This window comes from Acomys minous (assembly GCF_964271855.1).
Source record: "Acomys minous genome assembly, chromosome: 16".
Taxonomy (NCBI): domain Eukaryota; kingdom Metazoa; phylum Chordata; class Mammalia; order Rodentia; family Muridae; genus Acomys; species Acomys minous.
Genome location: NC_140498.1, coordinates 61,877,768 through 61,904,666, shown reverse-complemented (window position 1 = coordinate 61,904,666; position 26,899 = coordinate 61,877,768). Strand labels below are relative to the sequence as shown.

General features: G+C 41.1%; 2 protein-coding genes across 2 annotated transcripts in view; one reads left to right on the top strand and one right to left on the bottom strand.

The window, feature by feature from the left end:
* LOC311587560 (zinc finger protein 431-like) overlaps nt 1-26,899 on the bottom strand; it is a 129,978-nt gene that overhangs the window by 58,231 nt on the left and 44,848 nt on the right. The window lies entirely within an intron of this gene.
* LOC311586312 (uncharacterized protein) overlaps nt 1-26,899 on the top strand; it is a gene marked incomplete at its 5' end in the record, with an annotated part of 38,982 nt that overhangs the window by 2,450 nt on the left and 9,633 nt on the right. Inside the window, 3 exons of the mRNA XM_084762282.1 lie at nt 12,497-12,623; nt 12,816-12,876; nt 16,430-16,619. Coding sequence (XP_084618408.1) covers nt 12,497-12,623; nt 12,816-12,876; nt 16,430-16,619 — 378 coding nt within the window. The remainder of the gene's footprint in view (nt 1-12,496; nt 12,624-12,815; nt 12,877-16,429; nt 16,620-26,899) is intronic.

Here is a 26,899-nt window from a genome sequence, read left to right as displayed (position 1 = left end):
CATAATTCTGTAGCTTCCTCCACTAATTTCCTGATACAGATGTTCTAATGTAACCAAGTCATTTTATAAGGATCCTGAAAACTGAGGTCCACTTCTGTCATTCCTCAGCCCTTGAATAGGATATAGCCTTGCAAGATAAACGGCAATTATCAGGGGGATGGGGAGGTAGAGAAACAGTTTAGGAATACTGGGCTCATGTCAGAGAAATTATATAAACAATTACTAATGATAAAAACGATTTTTAAACTGAGTGTATTTTTTCATGCTGTTAATCTCAGTAGTCAAGAAGCTGAGACAGGACTATCTCATGATGTGACTGCCAGCCACGTCTATGCAATGAATACCAGGACAGCAAGAGCTCACAGCTTAATACTGAAGTGTTACACAACACATGAGATAACATCTACAACCTCGACAAAATTAATTAATGACATATATATATATAGGTTGTTTGTTTGTTTATTTTTTGTTTTGTTGGTGGCATTGTTTCTCTGTGTTAGCCTTGGCTGCCATGGACTCACATTGCAGACCAGGATGGCCTTAAAGACACCGTGAGCTATTTGCTTCCTGAGTGCTGGGATTTGGGGCGAGGGCCACAATGCCGGGCTTCATAATATATCGTAGACATAAATGTTACATACTTAGAACAGATTTTTAGAAGAAGTTAGAGAAACCAGGGGTCTGAGTTTGTAATCCTGCCAAGGATGTTTCTACTCACAAGCCCCTGCTCCCAATGCTTTGTGTAGATGTAATCCACACAGTGCAGGTAGTCAGAGACCATCACCAAGTCCAGAAAATTACTAAGACCGAAAAGGACCTCACAGGTGGCCACATCTGGTGCTGCTTATCTCGCAGCCCCAGGGAAGACCCACTACACCAGTTTCCTCTGCTCAGCTGTCTGTTCCTCCCTACTGTGAGCACTTACCATGTTGTGTCTTCTGACCTTGCCTGAGCTCTCCTCACAGCACCCAGCACAAACACTCAGAGCATATCGCACACAGTCAATCAGGTCCAATCCTCTACAGAGGGGAAGTTACAGCATGGTACCCAAAAGAACACTCTTTCTCTCTTTCCTGGAGTCCCTGATTGGCCATTGAGTCTTCAGTGACAGGAGCACTTCCCTATGGTTAGAGTGTGCTGAAGGGACACAGGACAGTAGTACCTGGAACAGGCTTCCATTGCAGGACCAGACTTTTTTTCTTATGTGGAGAGATCTGCATTTCACTAGCACTCCTACCTGTTCTCCAAGACCCTGCACTTCTACCTTTGCACTCACACCAGGGCAGAACCAGCCACTCAGGCCTCCTGAGCTCAGATGCTGGCCTCTCCCCCTTTGCCCTTGAGCTCACCAGGTCCCAACTTCTGAGCTTGCCTGAGGCACCAGCAAAACCCTCAGGCACTTCCCTTCTCCTTCCTGTAATCAGGGTGCACAGCTTGCAAAGCCATTGCTCATTTTGGAGTGGAGTTATCAGTCTGTCCCACAAGTGAAAGGGTACACAAAAGATTCCAAATTAAAGAGAGTTTAGGAAACATGATTGTTGTTTTGTGGCTTCATGCTGTGTTCAGGAAAACTGTAGCAACCTTTCACATGATATATCTATCATGTGAAACAAACCTGGGAGGAGAGCAGGCAAGAGATGATAATCATTTTGGAGGGGTTGGAGAAATGGCTCTGTGGTTAAGAGCACTGCCTGCCCTTCCAAAGGTCCTGAGTTCAATTCCCAGCCACCATATGGTGACTCACAGTCATCTACAGGGCGATCTGGCGCCCTCTTCTGGTGGGCAGGCATAGAAGAAGGTGAAACACTGTATACTTAAATAAATCTTTAAAAAAAATAGAGAGAGAGAATCATTTTGAAGCACTAAAACTTAATCAACACATCATCCTCAGTGGAAAGGGGATTAAAAAGAAAACAAAAACCCACAGTTGTGCTAGGGCTGGGGGTGGGGCTGGGGTAGAGGATGGAGTGGAGGTGTGAAGGGAGGGAGGGGTGGGGATGAGGGCGCCTTCCCCAGCAAGGAGAGAAGAGTCAGTGGGTCTCTGCTGAGCAGAGGGCTCTTAGAGGACATAGGGAATCAGCAAGGGCAGGGAGTGAGCCAGTCATGATGTTCAAGGTAATGTCTCAGGTGACAGACTAGCAATCATGCTGCTTCCCTGCTGTGACACACAGGCACCCAGGTGCTTTTTAATTACACAAGTTTCAGATAATATGCCAGCAACCCCAGCACATTGGAGGCCAATTTATATCCTTGAATTTGACACCTTGGCTTTGTGAGGATCAGAACGAATGGGAGGTGTGGCCAGGTGAGGTAGAGCATGCCTTTAATCCCAGAAATCCTGAGGCAGAGGCAGACCAATTGCTGGGAGTTAGAGACCAGCCTGGTCTATAAAGTGCGTCCATGACAGCCAAGGCTACACAGAAAATCCCTGTCTCAAAAAAACACAAAGAAAAAATCCATAACAAACAAAACCACCAAGAATGGGGTTGTGGCTTTGATGGAAGTCATGAAGTCATTTAGCCCTGGGCTATGGAGCCACAGTATAAATTTTGTAGCCACACCTTGCACCAAACTCTCCCCATACCTGTTAATCCTAATTAGAGTCCTGTTTTGCCAGAATGCATGTCTTTGTACCCTATTCTTGCCTGGTGGCCAGGGAGGCCAGGAGATAGTGTCAGAAGTCTGGGACTAGAGCAACAGATAGTAATGAAGATGTTTTATGAATTTCTCAGAAGTTCTATGGTAGCTAACAATCTACTGTAAATTCTGCCCCAGGAGATCTGGGATCTTCTTGGCCTTTGTAGGCACTATGTACAAATATATACAGACAAACACCAGTAATCATAAAATAGAAACAAGGCTTAGGAAAAAAGAAGGAATGGAATTCTCTACAGTGATGTCACAGGCCTCAGTCAGAGCAGCCATGGCTAGTTAAAATAAACTCTTTCGGGTCCTCTATGAAAGTAAGTATGTCCTTCTTTTTATAATTTGTATATGTTCCTGCATTATTTTTACCCAACAGTGGTCGCAGATGTCTCTGTCTTTACATTGCGACCATCTTTAGACGTGGATGTGCTAGTTGAGCATGAGTAAGAATAGGTAGACCTCTATATGAACATGTCCAGACTCATGATACAGTACCCCAGGCTTTCTTTTTGGAGAGAGTTTTTTGAAATAAGGCTTTCAAACTGGAAAGACCTTTCTTTAATGTGGATCTTTTGAGATGATAATATTGATCTTTAATCAGGGCCACAGCTATGGGTGTCAACGTACATATAAAGAAGATATTGAAGAAGGAAGCTTTCTTTCTTTGCTTGTTTTCATTAGTCTAGTCTGGGAAATTTTCATTCCTTTAGTGTCTTTACATCCTAATTTTTGGACTTCTGGAGTATACTGAGCACCAGATAAGACATCCAGCCTCATGGACCAAACAAGTTCTGGAGTCTTTACGTTTCCTTTGGTGGATAGCCAAGGTTGAACTAGCTGGACCACAGTTGTGAGACATTCAAAAAATTTACTTTCAAAATACACAGAATGAGATCCACTCTACCAGTTGTGCTCATGTTGAGAATCTTGACTAATAAAACTGTGTTTTTCATCTGCCCACAGTGGAAGATGTGCTGGGTAGCAATAGTATTTTTGTTGTCACTTGGTTTTTTGTTTGTTTGTTTGTTTTTCAAAACAGCGTCTCTCTGTGTATCCTTGACTGTCCTGGACTCCCTTTGTAGACCAGAATGGCCTCGAACTCACAGCAATCTGCCTGCCTCGGCCTCCAAAGTGCTGGGATTAAAGGCATATGCCACCACTCCCCAGCAGCAATACTGTTTGTAGAATCATTATGCCCTGATCCACTTCTATAAAAGTATTTACTTACGTTGTAGACTACACCTTTTATAAATATTCATTTGTTAAGAGCTTAATTTGATTTTAGCAGAAGAAAACCCCTAAAGTAATGGAACCATCATTGAGCTTTTGGCAAGAGAAAGACATCTCATTTTGTTTGTGGTCTGGTTCCTGGTAAAACTGCTTCCTCTCTCTGTACAAAGGCCTCTTAAGTAGCTTCCCTGGGCTCTCTCTAGTGGGAGTTGGCCATATCCTATTCTACCACATCTTCTCTGATTCATCACCTCTTCTTCCACACAATCATATCACGATCGAGCTTGGGTGCTGCTTCCTTCTTTAAATTAACTTAACCTTCAATTAGGATGAAAGGACTATGTCACCATATATAGATCTAAGCTTTTCTTTACTAGATATTTGCTCTATACCAGGCTGGCCTTAAACACAAATCTGCTTCTGTCTCCTGGATTAAAGGCATGTTTTGTATTACAACTGGATCACACTGACATAGGAGACCTTTGGAAGTGATCTCTTGCCTGCTGGGTTACATATACCTAAGAAAGTCTTTGAATGTGATCTCTTATGAGGACAGCCATGTTATGAATTAACATTCTTCTGCAGAAGGGGGCATCCCTGAGAAAGGAAGGGTCCTTGGAAGCTATGGGCGTGAATCTAGCTGAGACCCCGTGCATCAGACGCTAAGAGCCTGAAGTTGCCAGCCTCTATAGCCACGTGGGACTTCCAGTGGAGGGAGTGGGACACAAAACCACCCTTAAAGCCATCGCCCCAAACTTTATCTTGCCTATAAAAAGTATAGGGATAAAGATAGATTAGAATTTGAAGAAATGGCAAGCAAATAACTTGCTGCTCAACATAAGACCTACCCAAAGGAGAAAGAGCCAATCCCGGACACTATTAATGATACTTTGCTATGCTTGCCGACTGGTTCCTAGCATAAGAGTTTTCTGAGAGTCTTCCTCCAGCACCTGATGGAAACTGATGCAGAGACCCAGAGCCAAACAAAAGGCAGAGCGCAGGGAATTTGGGGGAAAGGTAGGAAGAAAGATAGTGGGATCCTGGGCAGTTGAGGACACCACAAGAAAACATACAGTTAACTATCTTGAGCGCATGGGGACTCACAGAAACTGAACCATAATCAAAAAGCATACATAGGCTGACTACACATATATAGAAGTGTGCAGCTTGGTTAACAGTGGGAGCCCTAACAATGGGAATAGGAGCCATCTTGACTATGCTGTCTGATTTTGGATCCCTTTTTCCCTATCTGGGCTGCCTCCTTAGGCATCAGTGGGAAAGGATGTTCTTAGTCCTGGTGCAACTTGTGATGCCAGGGGAGGTTGATAACACTTGTGGGCCTCCCCTTCACTGAGGAGAAGGAGGGCTACTTGGGGAAAGGGGGAATGATGGTGGGACTGGGAGTGGAGCGGAGACAGGTCAGGCTGTAAAGTAATTTAATTAATTAGTTCATTAATTAAAAATACGGGTAGAAAAATAGCTTAGCATTGAATACTAACTGCTTTTACTATATCTTAAGTGATTTAGAGGCACAGTCTATAGTCGTGGATGCATGACAGCATGAGAAGGAAGCTGAACAAACAATTTCAAACACAACACAGTAGAAACAAAAACATAAAATGGGTTGAGTCTACAGACACTCAAATCCCATCACCCAAAAGACATGTAGGTAAACGCTTAGTACAAAAGCTCCCCTAAGAAAGCCAAAAAACAGTGGAGATAAGTGTTTAAAGAAATGACGCCACCTAGAGTCTTTCTGATTTGACCAATTATATTCTGATATTGGTCATTATTGACTCACAGTGAAAATGCACATGTGTTCCATGAGAAGGGTTCTCAGATGTTCAGCTTGTGGTGTTGGCCTCTCCACACCTCCAGACAGCAACACCCCAGGACTGCAGAGCTGCTGTGGCTAAATCTCCACAGTGCTGGGATGAGCGATCACACTCCTGGAGAAATTGAGAAGCTAAAGCAATAGAAAAGGCAGCAGCACCCAAAGCATCAGTTGTAGTTGCTGCTGACAGGGAACTCACAGGGTGGGAGATTTGTTCAACTGTTGATCTCCAGTGCCAACTCTATTGTAGGCTTAGATTTTTCAAATCCAACTTTACTTAGGGTTCCTAAATCCTTTTATCTTCCTTTTAATCTACCAACGAGAGGTAGGGGAGAAAGAAGGTTGATAGAAAAAGGGTGTGTGACTAGTTTAGAAGCAGTTCTTTGGGGGAGATTCTATTCTTCCTTGGCAGGGTACCAGAAATCCAGTCCAGTAGGAAGCATGAAACAATACCATGAGTCAGTGACAACAGATGATAAATGCTTGTTCTGCTTGAGTTAAAGATAAATGTGTGTTCTGTTGGAGTTAAGCAATATTACCCTGCTTTGTTTCTTTCTCAGGAGAAGAGTAGGGCAATAGCACATCCCCTGTATCCCCTACTTTATAGCCCATGGAATCAGTTTAAAATGCTTTGTCTATCCGCCTAGGCACAATGTAACAGGAATAGAATTAATTCTTCTTGCCTGGGTAGGACACAGTATATCTGAAATAAAATGGATTCTTACTGATTATTTTTTTAAATTACCCTGTGAATGGTCTGGGTCACAGTGTCCTTTCTTAAACCCATACTTTGTTCTTGACCAGTCAGTCCATGTTAAGTGGTCAGTAAACTATCTCTGACCTGAGTTTGGTGTCGAGGTGGTCAGTGTGGGCTATTCCTGAACCCCAAGAGGCCAAAGCTAGCAGACTTCTAGGCTTAAGAAGGTTTCAGCTGCAGATAAGCCAATTAAAGCAGGTAAAAATGTTAATGATGAGGCATGCCCTCATCAGAATGCCTGATTGCTATGTCTGTGAGAGGTTATATTGATTGATGAGTGATGTGGGAGGCTCTTCCACTAGGGTTGCAGTATTCCTTATCAAGTGTGCTTTGGTTGGAAAAGAGATCAGGCTGCAAATAAGAGAGTGCTCAAGTAAGCAAGCAAGCCAGGGAACAATGTTTGTCCATGGTTTTTGCTATAATTTTCAAGGTTGAGTTTCTATTCTAACCTTATACAATGTTGGATTGTGAGCTGAAAGAACCATCTAAAAAAGCAACAAGTGGGACAGAAGAAAATGCAGTCTGTGGGTTTAGAGAAAAAAACAGAACTAGGTAGTTTTAGATGGCAGTCAAATCCTGAAAGAGAAGGGATTTTCAAGGAGCTTAGCACCAGTAAAGAGAAAGCCCTATTCTGCATTGGAAGCCTAAGATGGGTAACATCCATTCTTGCTACCCCTTAAATTAGTGAAAAGTATAGGCAAAGTGATTACAAAGCAGGCACTTCATATAAAACCTGCTGCAATTCTGGCCCATGCCTGGCATATTTTATCTCAGTTTAGAAACCAAGGCTGGCTGGATCCCCCATTGCTGTACTGTTGTTTTTAACTGTTTATTCATTATTGATACAGTATGCTGTCTGCAGCCAGAAGAGGGCACCAGTTCTCATTATAGATGGTTGTTAGCCACCATGTGGTTGCTGGGAATTGAACCCAGGACCTTTGGAAGAACAACCAGTGTTCTTAACCTCTGAACCATCTCTCCAGCCCCTATTGCACTGGTTTGTAAAACAAGAATGATGCACAATTCAAGGTCATGTATTCTGTCTCTGTGATTTCAGTTCAGCGTTGCTCCAGCTATTTATGTTTTGCAGAGCCAGTGCCCCAGTAAGGAAACTATGAGATTTCATTTCACCAGGTTTTGGACATGTAGCCCATGTTGCATTTTGAGACCATAAGATGTTGAGATACCTAAGATCTGTGAAATATATCATGGAGAGATGCATATACTGAGTTAAAGTAACAAAACTGAGTGATGAATGAGAAATTGCAGTCATAGGACCATCTACACCCTGTGAAACTGAAGCCTCATGTATCTGAGACAAAGCTAGGGTACTTGGTGTTTGAGTTGCTGGATTTTTTTTTTGTCTCCATCCAGTGTTGCCTCACTATATGTACATTCCTCTCAATTAGAATGGGAAGGTTTATTCGGTGCCATTGTATATTGTAAAGATATAACCTGTTTCCAGATTTTAGAAAATATAGCTATGAAAAGATTTTCTGGAGTGTCAGAAGAGTCTTTGTTCTCTTGAATAGTGTATGACCTGTTGCAGACCATTAGGATCATTGAAGTTGATTAAAATGCATTTTCACTGTGAGTCCCTAATGACCAATATCAGAATATAATTTGTCAAATCAGAAAGACTCTAGGTACCGTCATATCTTTAAACACTTATCTCCCCTTTTTTGGCTAATTTCGGGGAGCTTTTGTACTAGGAGTTTACCTAGATGTCTTTTTGGGGATGGGATTTGAGGGTCTGTAGACTCAACCCATTTTATGTTTTTGTTTCTACTGTGCTGTGTTTGAAACTGTTTGTTCAGCTGCCTTCTCATGCTGTCATGCGTCCCTGATTATAGACTGTGCCCCTAAGTCACATAAGATATAGTAGAAGCAGTTAGTAATCAATGCTAAGCTATTTTGCTAGCCTTATTTTTAATTAATGAACTAATCAATTAAGTCACTTTACAGCCTAACCTCTCCCTCCTCTACTCCCAGTCCCACCATCATTCCCCCTTTCCTTAAGGAGCCCTACTTCTCAGTGAAGGGGAGGCCCACAAGTGCTATCAACGTCCCCTGGCATCTCAAGTTGCACCATGACTAAGAACATGCTTTCCCACTGATGCCTAAGGAGGCAGCGCAGATAGGGAAAAAGGAATCCAAAGTCAGACAGCATAGTGAAGATGGCTCCTATTCCCATTGTTAGGGGACCCTCATGTTAACCAAACTGCACATCTTTTATATATATATAGGATCTAGGTTCAGCCTATTTATGCTCTTTGGTTATGGTTCAGTTTCTGTGAGTCCCCATGGACTCAAGATAGTTGACTTTAGGTTTTCTCAGGTGTCCTCAACTGCCGAGGATCCCTCTATCTTTTCTCCCAACCTTCCCCCAAATTCCCTGCTTTCGGCCTATGGTTTGGCTCTGGGTCTTTGCATCTGTTTCCATCGGCTGCTGGAGGAAGACTCTCAGAAAACACTCATCCTAGGAACCTGTCTGCAAGTACAGCAGAGTGTCATTAATAGTGTCAGAGATTGGCTCTTTGTCTTTTGGGTAGGTCTTATGTTGAGCAGGAAGTTATTTGTTTGGCAATTCTTCAATCTTTGGTCTAACTTTATCTCTTTAATATTAATAGGCAAGGCAAATTTTGGGTCGAGGGCTTTAAGGGTGGTTTTGTGTCCCCCTCCCTCCAGTGGAAGTCCCACATGGCTATAGTAATTGGCAACTTCAGGCTCTTAACCCCTGATGGTACAGGTCTCAGCTAGAGTCACACCCATAGATTTCAAGGAGCCTTCCATTCCCAGAGATGCCCCCTTCTGCAGGAGAATGTTAATTCAGAAGATGGCTGGTCTCCTAAGAGATCACATGCAAAGACTTTCTTAGGCTTATGTAACCCAGCAGGCAAGAGATCACTTCCAAAGGTCTTCTATGTCTGTGTGATCCAGTTGTAATACAAAACATGCCTTTAATCCAGGAGACAGAAGCAAACAGACTTGAGTTTAAAGACAGCCAGGGATAGAGCAGGTATCAAGTAAAGAAAAGCTTAGATCCAGGCATGGTGATATAGTCCTTTCATCCTAATTGAAGGCTAAGTTAAAGAAGGAAGCAGCACCCATGCTTGAAAGTGATATATAATTGGGTGGAAGAAGAGGTGATGAATCAGAGAAGATTTGGTAGAATAGGATATGGCCGACTCCCACGAGAGAGAACCAAGGGAAGCTACTCAAGAGGCATTTGTACAGAGAGAGGAAGCAGTTTTCCAGGACAGCAATAGAGAGATGGATTGCGGAGAATAAGGCAGATAATGTGAATAATCCCGAAGATTAGAGCAGATTGCTGAGTTAGTTTGAGGCTAAGCAGAGCAATTCTGGGCTGAGAGAAACTATATTAAGTAAGTCAGCTGTGAGAAGAGTTTGAGCCAGAACAGCTGAGTTGAACCAGCCAGCCCAGAGCTCAGAAAGAACAAGTAAGGGTGCGCTCTTTAAGCAGTCAATCTCAAGCTGGGTGTGGTGGCTCCGACTTTAATCCCAGCCCTCAGGGGTCAGAGGCATGCAGATCACTGTGAGTTCAAGGCCAGGCTGGTCTACAAAGTGAGTCCAGGATAGCCAAGGCTACACTGAGAAACCCTGTCTGGCAAAAACAAAAAAAACCAAAAACAAACAGCAGCAGCAACAACAACAACAACAAAAACCAGTGTATCTCAGAGACTGAAAACATTCTAGGCCTAGGTTAGATTATACAGAGGCTAGAAGCTTCCAGGTCTAGACCTAGGCCATCAGAGGAGGTAGTAAGCCTCCTAGACAATGACTGATTCAGGAGAATAAAAGTTACTTTTACACCCTTCTACTGATGTCTGCTCTCTCTCCTGGTCCCACTTCCCCTACTCTCCCCACAGCTGATGCCACCCCTGTTACCTCTCCTCTCTTTTCCCACCTAGTTCCTTCCCTTCATCTACTTCAGATATCTATTTTAGTTTAGTTTCTGAGTGGACATTAAACATCCTCCCTTAAGATCTTCTTGGCTTCTTTGGTTCTGTGGATTACACCATGGCTATTCTATATCCATGGTTAATATCCACTTATAAGTAAGTACATACCATTCACATCTTTTGGATCTATGCTAGTTCACTCATTAAGTTCTTTTGTATGTCCATCCATCTTTCCTAGTTTCATCCATTTTCCTGGTAATCGTATTAAGTTTCTTTTTTTTATTTTAAATAGCTGAGTGGTATTGACTTTGTAACTGTACTAACTTTCTTTATCCATTCTTCAGTTGTGGGACATCTGTGTTTTTTCCAGTTTCTGTCTACTATAAATTAAATTTCTGTGAACATAGTTGAGCAAGTGTCCTTGTGTTATGGTGTAGCTTATTTTATTTATGTGCCCAGGAATGGTATAGCTGTTGAGGTAGGTAGATCTTTAAGTATGTCTAGTAACAATTTTCTGAGAAACCTCCAGATTGATTTCCAACATGGTTGTACAAGTTGTCTTTCCCACCAGAAATGGAGGCATGTTGCCCTTCTTCCACTTCCCCACCATCGTGTCCTGTCACTTAGGTTCATGATCTTAGCCATTGTGACAGGTGTAAGATGGAAATCAGAGTCATTTTGATGTGCATTTCCCTGATGAGTCAGGATGTTGAACATTTATTTAATAGCTTCTTGGAGATTCGAGATTCATGTGTTAAGAATTCTCTGTTTAGCTCTTATCCCCATTATTTACTTGGATGATTTGATTTATTGGTGTCTGATTTCTTGGGTTCTTTCTGTGTTTTTGAAATTATCCCTCTGTCGGACATAGCATTGGTGAAGGGCTTTTCCAGTCAGCTATCTGCCATGTTTTCCTATTGACAGTATCCCTTGCCTTCCAGGAGATTTTCAGTCCTATAAGGGCCCATTTATAGTTGTTGATCTTAGTGCCTGTGACATTCAGAGAGTTGTCTCGTTTACCAATGTGTTAAGGGCTATTCTTCACTTATTCTTCTATTAGATTTTCACTATCCAGTTTTATGTGGAGGTCTTTGATCCATGTAGACTTGAGTTTTGTGAAAGGTGAGAAACACAGATCTCCATGTCTTTTACTAGATGCAGACATTGAGATTGGCCAGGACCATTTGCTGAAGATGCTTTGTTTTTTCCATTGTGCAGTTTTGGTTTCTTGATCAAAAATCAAGTGTCAGTAGGAGTTTGGGTTTATTTGTGGGTCTTTGATTCAATTCCATTGATCAGCTGGTCTGTTTTTAATGCCAGTACCATGTGTTTTTTTATTTGATACCTCCAGAAGTTTCTTTATTACGCAGAAAAATTTTTAACTCTGCTGGGTTTTTTGTTGTTCTATATGACGTTAGGTTTTCTCGTTCAATGTTTACAAAGAATTGTGTTGTAACTTTTATGGGCAGTACATTAAAACTATTGATTGATTTAGGTGAGATGGCAGTTTCTACTTCTTTATTCCATCCAACCATGAGCATGGGAGATCTTTCCATCTTCTGATTTCTTATTGTTTCTTTTATCAGAGCCTTGGATTGTAGTCATACAAGTCTTTCACTTGCTTGTTAGGTTTTACACCATGATATTTGAAATTATTTGTGGCTATTGTACAGGGTATTGTATCTATAGTGTTTTCTCATACCATTTATAGATTGAATTAAAAAGGCTTTGCATCTTGCCTACTGAGATTACAGGCATGAGAAAATATACTCAGCTTAAAATTTATTTTTATCATTAGTAATTGTTTATACAATTTCTCTGACATGAGCCCAGTATTCCTAAATTGTTTTTCTACCTCCCTCCCCTCTTCTCTGTTGATTGGCATTTATCTTGCAAGCCTATACACTATTCAAGGGCTGAGGAATGACAGATGTGGACCTCTGTATTCAGGATCCTTTTAAAATGACTTGGTTACATTAGAATATCTGTATCAGGAAATAAATGGAGGAAGCCACAGAATTATATGAATATATTGTCAATGAAGGATCCAGCTACACTGTTATCACTATTATGCTTTCTCTTGCACCCCTGTATGAGATATTATAGGATGCAGTGACCTACGATGACGTGCATGTAAAATTCACTCAGGAAGAGTGGGCCTTGCTGGATCCTGCCCAGAAGAGTCTCTACAGAGAGGTGATGCTGGAGACCTACAGGAACCTCACTGCCATAGGTAGGACTGTGAATTTTATGTTGCTTTAAAAATGTAGCAGTAACTCTTTCTCCGTTGCTGTTATTTGTTATTGTAATGTCAACTGAAAATGAGGATGAATGAGATGAGGAAATCTCATTTTTACTAAAAAGTTACTTGAATCTTGCCTACTTTCAAATAATATATCATGCATTTTCTCATACTCTAATTTAGGTTACAATTGGGAAAATCATAAGATTGAAGAGAATCTTGAAAGTTCTAGAAGATCTAGAAGGTAATTTTCATGTGCAAGTTGATACGAATATGCCTCTGAATTACTTTTAGTGCATCCTTTAAGTTCTAAAGAAAAACAAGAGTGTAAGTATGCACTGTTTGAAATGTATCAATGATTATTAAATTCTGACAAAACCATGTACTTCAAAATCAGGTAGCTGATTTATTTTTTGTAAGACATTTCTCTAAAAAAGAAGATAAGAAAACAAGGCATTAACAAATATCACCATTTGATTTATAGTGAGCTAGACTATAGAACTGCTAGTCTCTGTCTCACACCACTTACATCATGCAGAAGATATCCACATTAAGTAGACGATAAGTCTATGTCCAAAACTTTCTAATAAACAAGTAGTCCATCATAAAGCTGTGTATTCATAATATATTTGCAGTAATGTTGTTAAGTTTAGTGAGAGGGACAATTTATGAAAGTGAAGAATGTTGTTGTGGAGAACCTCTAATCCCTATGCAGTGTTTCACTGAAAAAAACAAAAAGTGAGACTGTGAATGCAGGGTAAGCCGTTTCATTTGTAATCTTCCTTAATAGATATGTCATTTATCACAATGGATACAGGCCTTATCGGCATAGGACCGTTGAAAAAAGCAATATAATCCCCTCTTCCTCAGAAGAGTTAGAATACTTGTAGTAGTACCTATAACTTGTAGAATTTCTGAATGTAATATGTGTTTAAAATTAACGGCTTTTCCAATTTTATTGGCAATATATCCACAAACTCACACTGCAGAAAAGCTTCCATGAGTACTACCAATGTGGATTGCCTCTTTTTGCCTCAGTTCACTTTGCAATTGTAGTATGACTCACATGATAGGAAAAATCTTAATGCAATCAGAGTGGTAAATCTGATTTCTCCCAGTTCTCTTCCAATATGTGAACAACCTCTTCTATAGTAAAAGGATGCTATAAACGTGGTCCATGCAATACATGAACTTACAATCACAGGGCTATTCAAAGATACAAAATAACACATGAAGACAGGAGAAAAATGAAAGTCAATAAAGTGATAGTATCATGAGATCTTATTACTCTCTATTAAATTGTTCAAAGCATAATCTAGAACCCCATCCTAAAAAACATCTAACAATGACAGCATATGTGAAATGCAACATCTCTTCTAGTCTGGTTTCTTTTTTTGCAATAGCAAGATATGGTTTCACACTATCAATAAAGAAGTTTTTTTCTTAATCTCCTAAATAGATAGAGTGATTTCTCCCTACGAAGGCTTGTTAATTCTAGAACATCCGCACCTCTAGCTTTTTAGAAAAATGATTCTGAAATAATGTTTACTCATGTTATTTCTTTTCTAATCTGTTGCCCTCCATGGCAGGGACCTTGCTGTCTCCTTGATGAAGCCATGTAAATCCTTAAATTTAAAGACTGTATCAGGAGCTGGGCGTGGTGGCACACGCCTTTAATCCCAGTACTCGGGAGGCAGAGGCAGGCAGATTGCTGTGAGTTCAAGGCCAGCCTTGTCTACAAAGCGAGTCCAGGACAGCCAAGGGTACACAGAGAGACCCTGTCTTGAAAAACCAAAAAAAACCAAACAAAACCAAACCAAAACAAAAACCAAAAACAAAACAAAACAAAAAACTCCAAAACAAACAAATAAAGACTGTATCATGACAACATTTTAAAATTAACCATTTGAGTCCTGTAGTCAACTATCCATTGCAGTCAGAGGAAAAGAATCTGCATAAGGAGCATGGTTTTTCTGTCTTCAGATCAGATTAGAAGGAATAATTTATTATCTATTCCACAAGGGTAAATGGGGTAGGCAATCAGCTGCTGCAGCTAAAATTCTGAAAAGTAGGAAATATCTTATTGTTGATGTGAATGAAGGGATCTCTAAAATCAGGTTCTGCCGGGCATGATGGCACACGCCTTTAATCCCAGCACTTGGTAGGCAGTGGCAGGTGGATGTCTGTGAGTTCAAGGCCAGCCTGGTCTACAGAGTGAGTCCAGGACAGCCAAGGCTATACAGAGAACCTTTGCCTTGAAAAAATAAAATAAAATAAAACAAAACAAAAAACAAAAAGCAAACCAAAAACCTCAGTTTCTACCTACTGTGGAGTCCCCTCCTGGCTCCCTGTGCATCTAGTTATATACTGTACAGCTCCTCCAGTACCATGTCTGCCTGGACACTGCTGTGCTTCCTACTATGTTGGTAATGGATTAAAAGTCTAGCACCATAAAAAACCCTCAATTAAATGTTACTTTTTAAATAAGGGTTGCCTTGTTCATGGTGCTTCTTCACAGCAATGAAACCGTAACTAAGAAAGAAATTGTTTTCACAGTCAATATAGTTAATTTTTTAAAATATAAGCTGGGCGTGGTGGTGCACGCCTTTAATCCCAGCACTCGGGACGCAGAGGCAGGCGGATCGCTGTGAGTTCCAGGCCAGCCTGGACTACAAAGTGAGTCAAGAACAGCCAAGGCTACACGGAGAAACCCTGTCTCAAAAAACAAAAACAAACAAACAAACAAAATTTTAAATATAAATCTAATAAATTGTTTTTATCTTTTAAGAACCTCAGCAAGAGATTAGCTTCCTGTGCAGAGAGAGAACTCTGGAATATGAGACATGTTTGTAAGAAATGGAAAGTACACAACATAACAGGTTAAGGTTCACTTTTAGTTAATTTTATGTGAGTTGTGACTCCATTTATTTAAAATTTATATAAATAGAATCAGAAGTAAATGTGTAATATCAGTCAAGTACAAACTTTTCCTGCATGTATTTTCTTAGTGTAATGAACATGTAAGGGCTTGATTCAAAGCCCAGTGTAGAAAGCAGCTGACAGTCCAAAAGCTGACATGTGACCAGATGTGTGAGTGATAGATAAAACCTTAGTAGAAAATTCTGACCTAAGAGCAGCCATGCCTGCAAGTTGGTGATAAGAGTGACGCAGAAAACTAGATGTGTGAATTAGAGAGGATAAGGTTAAGTTAAGTATAAAAACCCTGAGAAGAAGCAGCCAGCTCTCTCGCTGTCACCATGACTACCTGAAATGCTGCCATATGACGAGGCGCTCGGACTGAGCAAACAGACAAGCTGTCAGATAACAACCCAAGAACTGAATCAAGTCGCAGCAGCGAACCTGTTCGACAGAACATCGCGATATCAGGTCGTATACACTAATGGCATAAGCTCCCAGAACATTGATATTATAAGATGCTAAATGCTACTCCTATTGGAATTAAGATAGTTTTAAGAGTATAATGGAATGGTATTGGTGGCTTGGCCAGGGGACCTTAGCTGTGGCCTTTTGCTGTAGTTGCCTTTGTATTGCTAATAAATCTCTCTTGCGAAAACGTACCGCTTGCTCTTGGCCTGCCTCCTTTGTTCCGGATCCTGAGTGTAAACTCTCTGCTCGCGACACTTAGGTCTTTTGTCAAAAACTTTTGTGTATGTTTCTGCTTTTGTTTTAGGCTTTTTCTCTCCATCCCCTTTATTTTTTCATAGATATTGTACACATTCTTGATTATTCTAATTTCTTGTGATATTAACGTATTTTCCAGTACTAAACTTTTTTAGTATGGTCAGTGTATATGTCAGTCAACATGAAGTGGCCAATCAGAGCCTCCAGGCAGAGACGCGGAGGCGGGTTCTTCCGGGAGCCTTGCTGAAGAGCTGTGCAGGCTTGGGTGGTTCCGGGTGGTGTGCTCTGACCTCTGCTGCTGGGTGTTGTGAGAGAAGCTTCAGCAAGTTCCGAAGTCCCGACATGGTGAGTGGAGGGTCACTGCCCACAAACGGGAGGAGCAGGCTGCTGTGAAGAGCTAGCTGGAGTGGTGGGGCTGTGTGGGAAGACAGACCAGTAGGCTATTGGAGAATACGCACACGAGCTGCTGAAATGCCGATCTCTGCAGTTCTGCAAATGGACTGGAAGCCTGGGCCATGAGCTATTGTGCTGTGTCCCTTCAGGACATTGTAATTCTAAGGGAGGTGCTCATGTCACTGGAGACTTGCTGGCCAATCAGAGCCTCCAGGCAGACCAGCCAATATGAAGATGAGGCTCTTTCTTCTGGCTGCCACGCACAAGTGCAGCTCTCTAGCTGAGCTTTCTTTAATGGTTCTGTGTGCTGTGCTTTTAGCACTGCTGCTGAGTGCTGTGAGGGAAGCTCAGGCAAGCGCCAAAGTGGCAACATGCTGAGCTCAGGGTCACTGCTGACTGATGGGTTATCTCCACAGGTGAAATAAGCCAATGGGGCCAGATTGACAGTAAAACGCAGGCAGGTGGATCTCTGTGAGTTTGAGGGCAGCCTGGTCTACAAAGTGAGTCCAGGACAGCCAAGGCTACACAGAGAAACCCTGTCTCGAAAAACCAAAAAAAAAAAAAAAAAAAAAAGGTAAACCGGGCAAGTTTACTTAGGAAGTGAAATTCCTTGGCTAGTTCAGGAGCCTCAGTATACAAAGCCTGCGGAAATCGCCCTTCTGGACCGGCCCTCCCCCACCCGCCCTCCTCAGCCCCCGCTGTGGCAACTAGGATTACAGGTGAAGGAAGATTAAGTATTGGCCACCTGCTGTACTAGGGAAGCCCTTGGCCCCAGGGGAGGGGCTTGGAACATCTCAAGGAATGCTAAGAATGTGCAGAGGCTTTCCTTGCAGGGGGCAGGGTTGGAGAAAGAAGTGGGCTCTAACAGACCAGGTAGATGACAACTGAACACCCACATTGGGGAACATCAGAAAAGTGGGCTACAGGAGCTGGTGTGGTGGGTCCTCCCTGAGGTTGTGTGGTCAGCAAAGGCCAGATGTGGCCACATTTGGCCCGTGTTAAGCTTTGATGGAGAAAAGTAGAATTGATGATGTGAAGGATGCAGCAATTCATAGAAGTTTAAAAAGCTCAGGTAGAATTTAGCTGAAGGAGGATTGCCTCCAACACACCCCACAGAAAAACAGTATGCTAACAGTCTTGTTAGAAGTCAGGATGCTAGGATACAAGATGCAATTCTTTAAAAACTTACTTGATGTGAGACATAGCTTGTGCAAAACCTCCTCACCTCAGCCTTTGTACTTTCTATCTTCTACTTCTCCTTTCTTTCTCATCCTCTGGAACCTTCCACTTAGGACTCTGTCACTGATGTTTGAAGGCACTGGGTCCTTAAAGATACTTCTGTCACTATCATTGCTGGGCGAATGTCTTAAGTGACTAGGCTTGCTGTGTCCAGTCCATATTTAAGTTGTTCAAAACATAACCTGGGGAGTAAATTTAAAGAAACTTAATGACAGCAGCATGTAGAATGCAAAATCTGTTTTTAGCTGTCATTACAGAGATTTTTTATTAGTTAGTTTTGTATTTGTGTGTATTATGTGTGTGTGTATTATATGTATGTATGTATGGATATTAATTCTAGGACAGCTGCATCTAATGTCTTTGAGAAAAGTCTTTCTGATAAAGTAGGCTAACTCATGTGGCCTTGAAGCCTGTCTGTTGCTTCCCAGAGAAATGGCCTTGGTTTCTTCTTGACTAAACTTCCTAAGTTCTTTAATTAAAGGATTGTACCACAGCAGAGTTTAAAAATACTCACTTTAGTCATGTAATGAACTGTCCATTTCCATATCAGGAATAAGATTTTCATGTGGATCATGGCTTCTCTCCTCAGAACAGAACAGAATGCACAGTTTACTTTTACACTGCAGAGTGAAGCAGGACAGGCCATAACTAGCTCACAGACTAATGTTTAGGGCAGTCAGCTGCAAGAGTCAATTCTATGAAGTAAGACCTGATTGAGGCAAGGCGAATTATGATGTCATCTCCCAGCATGGATTAACGCATACATGTGAATGGAAACAGACCAGATCGGTGGGTAAACATTTTGGGTAGGTTAATTTTATCCACCGAATATTAAATTTCTTTTTAATGGACTCTCCTATGCAGATATGTGCAATCCTCATTGACACAGTTAAGTCAGCTCAGACATTTGAGACCTAGGCTACTGGTTGTTGGTGTCTGTCTGATCTCAGCGGCTAACATTGCACAGAAGGGCAAAGTCAAACAGTACAAGTTTGGTACTAGAGTTTTTGGTGTCACTTATATATACTATAGTATCATCTGCCAATTAGCATACATTGAATGCTTCCTTTCCAAATTCCACCCTCTTGATCACTTTTAGTTGCCATATTGTTTAGGTTGGACATCAAGTGTTATATTAAGTAGAAATGGAGAAAGAGGATAGACTTCTCTTTATTCAGATTTTAGTGGAATTGCTTTGAGGTTCTCTCCATTTAAGTTGGTGTTGCTATAGACTTGTGTAAATTGTGTTTAATATGTATAGGTATGTCCCTTGCTATTGTAATCTCTCCAAGACTTTTATCATGAATTGGTGTTGAATTTTTGTGAAGGGCTTGCTTAGTGTCTAATAAGATGACCTTGTGATGTTTTTCCCTATGTCAGTTTATTTATTTTACCATGACTGGTTTTCCTGTCGTGAGCCATTCCTGCATCAATGGGATGAAACTTCATCAACCATTGTGGGTTATCTTTTTGATATGTTCTTGGGTTAAGTTTACATTTATTTTATAGAGTATTTTTGCTTCAATGTTCATGAACAAATTTGGTCTGTAAATCTTCTTTGTTGAGTCTTTATATCCTTCATGTGTCAAGAAGGTATTGTGGCCTCATAAAATGAACTGGGTAACTTTCCTTCTGTTTCTATTTTGTAGAGTACTTTGAGCAGTATTGAAACTAAGTCTTCTTTGAAAGTCTCGTTGAATTATGCACTAAAAGCGTCCAGTCTGCATTTCTTTCTTTATATATATAAAGAGATTTATTTATTATTTATACAGTATTCTGCTCACTTGTATCCTGCCCACCACAAGAAGACACCAGATCTCATTACAGGTGGTTGTGAGCCACCATGTGGTTGCTGGGAATTGAACTCGGGACCTTTGGAAGAGAAGCCGGTGCTCTTAACCTCTGAGCCATCTCTCCAGCCCCAGTCCTGCATTTCTTTTGTCGGAGTCTTTTAATGAATTCTTTCATGTCACTAGGTGTTAGAGGTCTACTTATGGTAAATTGTTATGTCATCTGGATTTAACTTTGGTAAGTGCTACATGTTGTTGTTATGTTTACCTGTAAGTAATTAACATTATTAGGCCTATACCTGTTATTATTACAACAGTATAACCCGCTAGTAATCAGTCAAGACACAGACACCTGTTATAATTTAAAATACCCGTAGTTAACCTAGGGCAGGGCAGATATTAATTCTCTAAACTACTTCTCTTAGTGGGGCAGGTATGGGATACCTGTCCCAATCCCACAGCATTTAATTCTAATAATTTCTATTAAGCTATCTCACATCCAGAATCCCATATACTTGCTAATGTTCTTCATCAGGGCCAAATCCTCCATCCATGCTGGCCATGTGCTTCTCCTCCACCTAACCCATTCCGGTGAGACCTCCTTCTCTCCCTTGTCCTCAGATCTGTTTTCATCCCAAGATTCTCTCTGTCTTCCCAAGCCCTAGACCCTTAGCCATTTCTAGTCCATTTGCCCTGCCCAGATGTGATGGTCTTACATTAGTTAGCATCAAAATACAGCAGACCAATAGGTACCTATCAAGAAAATTATTCATTTTGTTTAGATTTTTTATTTTGGTGCAATACAGGTATTTAAAAGTATATCCTTATGATTTTGGAGATTTTCCCATTGTATGGCACCCTGCTCATTTTTTTCTTTTTTCTTTTTTTCTTTTTTCTTTTTTTTTTTTTTTTTTTTTTTTTTGGTAAATATTCCTTCCCTGTCTTTTAGTTATTTCAATAAGGGTTGTCCATTTTGTTGATTTTTCTCAGTGAATCAACTCTGTGTTTCATAAATCCTTGTATTGTTCTCTTTGTTTTTATTTTTTGATTTCAGCCCTAATTCAATAGTTTCTTCCTGTCTACTACTTTTAGTTGTGTTTCCTTCATTTTGTTCTAGACTTTTTTTTTTTTTTAATATGGAACGCTTCCCAAATTTGCGTGTCATGCTTGCGCAGGGGCCATGCTAATCTTCTCTGTATCGTTCCAATTTTAGTATATGTGCTGCCGAAGCGAGCACTGTTCTAGACTTTTATATGTGCTTGTTAGTGCTTAGTAAGAAATTCCTGTATATGTTATGTATGCACTTAGTGCTCTCAACTATCCTTTTTTTTTCTTTTTTTTATTAATTAATTTATTCATATTACATCTCAGTTGTTAGCTCATCCCTAGTATCCTCCCATTCCTCCCTTCCTCCCACTTCCCCCTACTCCCCTCTCCTATGTCTGTGTCTGAGGGGGACCTCCTCCCCTCGTATATGCTCATAGGGTATCAAGTCTCTCCTTGGTGACCTATTATCCTTCCTCTGAGTGCCACCAGGCATCTCCATCCAATTGACATGTTCAAGTATGGGGCACCAGAGTTTGTGTGAAAGTTAGGACTCCTTCTCCACTCAACAGTGGAGAATGTCCTGTCCATCGGCTAGTCTGGGTAGGGGTTCGAGGTTTACTGTCTATATTTTCCTTGGCTGTTGCCATAGTTTGCGGAGGACCCCAGAGCCCAGACTTACCTGTAGTTTTCCAGGACCCGCTGGATCTTTCTATTTCCTCATTCTCCCAGGCTTCTCACACCTAAAGTCTCAATAGGATGTTCTCCACTCTTACCCACTTTCCTGGTAGGTACAGTTTTTCATGGAGACGTACACCTTGGACTAGTGTCTCGATATAAGTGAGTATATACCATTTAGCTCTTTTTTTTTGTTTTTGTTTTTTGTTTTTTGAGACAGGGTTTCTCTGTGTAGTCTTGGCTGTCCTAGACTCGCTTTGTAGTCCAGGCTGGCCTCGAACTCACAGCGATTCGCCTGCCTCTGCCTCCCAAGTGCTGGGATTAAAGGCATGTGCCACCACGCCCGGCCCATTTAGCTCTTTTTGCTTCTGTGTGAACTCACTCATTATGACAATTTCTAGTTCAATCCATTTGTCCACAAATTTTGGAAATTCCTTGTTTTTAATAGCTGAGTAGTATTCCATAGTCTAGATGTACCACAGTTCCTTTATCCATTCTTCTACTGAGGGACACGTAGGCTGTTTCCAAGTTCTGGCTATTATGAATAAGGCAGCTATGAACATGGTTGAGCATATATCCCTGTTGTGTGGTAGTGTATCTTCTGGGTATATTCCGTGGAGGGGGTTAGCTGGGTCTTGAGGGAGCCCTATTCCCATTTTTCTGAGAAAGCGCCAGATAACTTTCCAAAGTGGTTGTACTAGTTTGCATTCCCACCAGCAATGAAGGAGTGTTCCTCTTTCTCCACACCCTCGCTAGCATGTGGTGTCAGTTGAGTTATTGATCTTAGCCATTCTGATGGGTGTAAGATGGAATGTCAGTGTCGTTTTGATTTGCATTTCTCTGATGACTAAGGAGGTCGAGCATTTCTTTAAGTGTTTCTCAGCCATTTGATATTCCTCTGTTGAGAATTCTCTGTTTAGTTCTGCGCCCCGTTTCTCTATTGGGTTATTCGATTTAGTGGTGTTTAATTTCTTGAGTTCTTTATATATTTTGGATATTAGACCTTTGTCAGATGAAGGGTTGGTGAAGATCTTTTCCCAGCCTGTAGGCTGTCGCTTTGTTCTCTTGACAGTGTCACCTGCCTTAAAGAAGCTTCTCAGCCTCATGAGGTCCCATTTATTAATTGTTGATGTTAAGGCCTGGGCTGTTGGTGTTCTGTTCAGGAAGTTGTCTCCTGTGCCTATGTGTTCTAGACTCTTCCCCACTTTTTCCTCTAACTGGGTTAATGTCTGTGGTTTTAGGTTGAGGTCTTTAATCCACTTGGACTTGAGTTTTGTGCATGGTGACAAATAGGGGTCTAACAACTATCCTTTTATCATCACTTTTATTGTGTACTATAGGTTTACATATGATGTGCATTCATTTGTATTGAATTCTACAAGGTCTTTAATATCTTTCTTTATTTCTGTCTTGACCCATTTTCACTCTGGTGAGAGTTATTTAGTTTCCATGAGTTTTAAAGACTTCCTTTGTTTCTGTTGTTGATGATGTGTAGCTTTAGTCTATGCTGGTCAGATAGAATGCAGGGGTTGTTTCTATTACCATGTACCTTTTAAGACTTTCACGGTGTTTGAGTATGTGTTCAATTTGGAGATATTTCCATTTGTTTTTGAGAAGAAGGCAAACTCTTTGTATTTGTGTGGAATGTTCTGTAAATATCTGGTGAATTCTTTGGGTTTTAATAGCAGTTAGCTGAAGCATATTTCTGTTCATATTATTCATGCAGAATCAAGCAACAGATAAACCCTTCTCTGCCATGGCCCTTTTTTGTGAAGTATGTAAACTTTCCAAGGAAGATATCAGGTCCACTTCTGAGGATCTGCAGTGGCCAGGCAGGGCTGTTTCAAGTTTTGGCCCTGGAATCCCCCTACATCATTCCCTGGGTGCCCCCTTTTTACATCTTCTGATCACCTGGGTGTCACCTGCGTGTGTTCCATGAGAAGGGTTCTCAGATCTTCAGCTTGTGGTGTTGGCCTCTCCACACCTCCAGACAGCAACACCCCAGGACTGCAGAGCTGCTGTGGCTAAATCTCCACAGTGCTGGGATGAGCGATCACACTCCTGGAGAAACTGAGAAGCTGAAGCCATGGAAAAGGCAGCAGCACCCAAAGCATCAGTTGTAGTTGCTGCTGACAGGGATCTCTCTGGGTGGGAGGTTTGTTCACCTGGAGCTACTCTGTGAGCTCCAGTGCGAACTCTATTGTAGGTTTAGCTTTTTCAAAACCTACTTTACTTAGGGTGCCTAAATCCTTTTATCTTCCTTTTAATCTACCATCGAGAGGTAGGGGAGAAAGAAGATTCATAGAAGAAAGAGGGTGTGAACTAGTTTAGAAGCAGTTCTTTGGGCAGATTCTTTTCTTCCTTGGCAGGGTACCAGAAATCCAGTCCAATAGGAAGTACCAAACAATACCATGAATCAGTGACAACAGATGATAAATGCTTGTTCTGCTTGAGTTAAAGATAAATGTGTGTTCTGTTGGAGTTAAGCAATATTACCCTGCATTGTTTCTTTCTCAGAAGAAGAGTAGGGCACTAGAACATCCCCAATATCCCCTACCTTATATCCCATCGAATTAGTTTAAAATGCTTTGTCTATCCACCTAGGCACAATGTAGTAGGAATAGAGTTTTTCTTGCCTAAGTAGGATACAATATACCTGAAATAAAATTGAATCTTCCTGGTTATCTTTTTTAATTACTCTGTGAATGGTCTGAGTCAAAGTGTCCTTTCTCAAACCCATACTATGTTCTTGACCAGTCAGTTTTTGTTAAATGGTCAGTAAACTATCTCTGACCTGACTTTGGTGCCCATGTGGTCAGTGTGGGCTATTCCTGAACCCCAAGAGGCCAAAGCTAACAAGCTTATAGGCTTAAGAAGGTTTCAGCTGCAGATAAGCCAATGAAAGCAGGCAAAAATGTTAATGATGAGGCATGCCTTCATTAGAATGGCTGATTGCTATGTTTGTGAGAGATTACATTGATTGATGATAGATGTAGGGGGCTCTTTCACTAGGGTTGCAGTATCCCTTAGCAAGTGTGCCTGGGTTGGAAAACAGATCAGGCTGCATATAAGAGAGTGCTCAAGTAAGCAAGCAAGCCAGGAACAATTTTTGTCCATGGTTTTTGTTATAATTTTCAAGGTTGATTTCTCTTCTAACCTTACAGAATGTTGGACTGTGAGCTGACAGAACCATCTGAAAAAGCAACAAGTGGGGCAGAAGGAAATGCAGTGTGTGGGTTTAGAGAAAAAACAGAACTAGGTAGTTTTAGATGGCAGTCAAATCCTGAAAGACAGAAAGGGATTTTCAAGGAGCTTAGCACCAGTAAAGAGAAAGCCCTACTCTGCATTGGAAGCCTAAGATGGGCAACACCCATTCTTGCTACACCTTAAATGAATGGAACGTATAGGCAAAGTGATTGCAAAGCAGGCACTTCATATAAAACCGGCTGCAACTCTGGTCCATGGCTGGCATATTTCATCTCAGTTTACAAACCAAGGATGGCAGGATTACCCACTGCTGTAGTGGTGTATTTTTTTAAAAATATTATTTATTATTTATACAGTATTCTGTCTGCAGGCCAGAAGAGGGCACCAGGTCTCATCATAGATGCTTGTTAGCCACCATGTGGTTGCTGGGAATTGAACCCAGGACTTTTGGAAGAACAACCAGTGTTCTTAACCTCTGAGCCATCTCTCTAGCCCCCATTTCACTAGTTTTTAAAACAAGAATGATGCACAATTCAAGGTCATGTATTCTGTCTCTTTGGTTTCAGTTCAGCGTTGCTCCAGCTATTTATGTTTTGCAGAGCCAGTGCCCCAGTAAGGAAACTATGAGATTTCATTTCACCAGGTTTTGGATATGTAGCCCATGTTTCATTTTGAGACCATAAGATGTTGAGATACCTAAGCTCTGAGAAATATATCATGGAGAGATGCATATACTGAGTTAAAGTAACAAAACTGAGTGATGAATGAGAAATTGCAGTCATAGGGCCATCTACACCCTGTGAAACTGAAGCCCCGTGGATCTGAGACAAAGCTAGGGTACTTGGTGTTTGAGTTGGTTGATTTATCTATCTATCTATATCTATCTATCTATTTATTTATTTTCTATCTATCTATTTCTTTCTTTCTTTCTTTCTTTCTTTCTTTCTTTCTTTCTTTCTTTCTTTCTTTCTTTTGTCTCCATCCAATCTTGCCTCACTATATGTACCTTCCTCTCAATTGGAATGGGAAGGTTTATTCTGTGCCATTGTATATTGTAAAGGTATAACCTGTTTCCAGATTTTAGAAAATATAGCTATCAAAAGATTTTCTGGAGTGTCAGAACAGTCTTTGTACTCTTCTTTGTTTGTTTGTTTGTTTTTGTTTTTGTTTTTTGTTTTTTGAGACAGGGTTTCTCTGTGTAGCCTTCGCTGTCCTGGACTCACTTTGTAGACCAGGCTGCACAGCAATCCACCTTCCTCCACCCCTGAGTGCTGGGATTGAAGGCGTGCGCTACCACACCCAGCTTGTACTCCTGAATAGTGGATGAGCTATTGCAGACTGTTAGGATCATTGAAGTTGATTGAAATACATTTTCACTGTGGGTAAATAATGACCAATATCAGAATTTAATTGATCAAATCAGAATGACTCTGGTTAGTGTCATTTCTTTAAATACTTATCTTCTTCTTTTTTTTTTTAAATTTAATTTAATTAATTTATTTATTTATTTATTTTGAGACAGGGTCTCTCTGTGTAGCTTTGGTTGTCCTGGACTCGCTTTGTAGACCAGGCTGGCCTCGAACACACAGTGATCCGCCTGCCTCTGCCTCCCAAGTGCTGGGATTAAAGGCGTGTGCCACCACGCCCGACTCTTCTTTTTTTTTTATTTATTTTATTATTATTTTTTTAATTGGCTTTCTTAGGGGAGCTTTTGTAGTAGGAGTTTACCTAGATGTCTTTTTAGGGATGAGATTTGAGTGGCTGTAGACTCAAGCCATTTTATGTTTTTGTTTCTTCTGTGTTGAGTTTGAACCTGTTTGTTCAGCTTCCTTCTCATGCTGTCAAGCATCCATGACTATAGACTGAGCCGCTCATTAATGAACAAATGATTTAAATACCTTTACAGCCTGACCTGTCCCTCCTCTACTCCCAGTCCCACCATCATTTCCCCTTTCCCCATGTAGCCCTCCTTCTCCTCAGTGAAGGGGAGGCCCACAAGTGCTATCAACGTCCCCTGGCATCTCAAGTTGCAGCAGGATTAAGAACATCCTTTCCCACTGATGCCTAAGGAGGCAGCCCAGATAGGGAAAAGGGGATCCAAAGTCAGACAGCATAGTGAAGATGGCTGCTATTCCCATTGTTAGAGGACCACATGTTCACCAAACTGCACATCTTCTATGTATGTGTAGTCAGCCTATGTATGCTCTTTGATTATGGTTCAGTTTCTGTGAGTCCCCATGGACTCAAGATAGTTGACTGTAGGTTTTCTTGTGG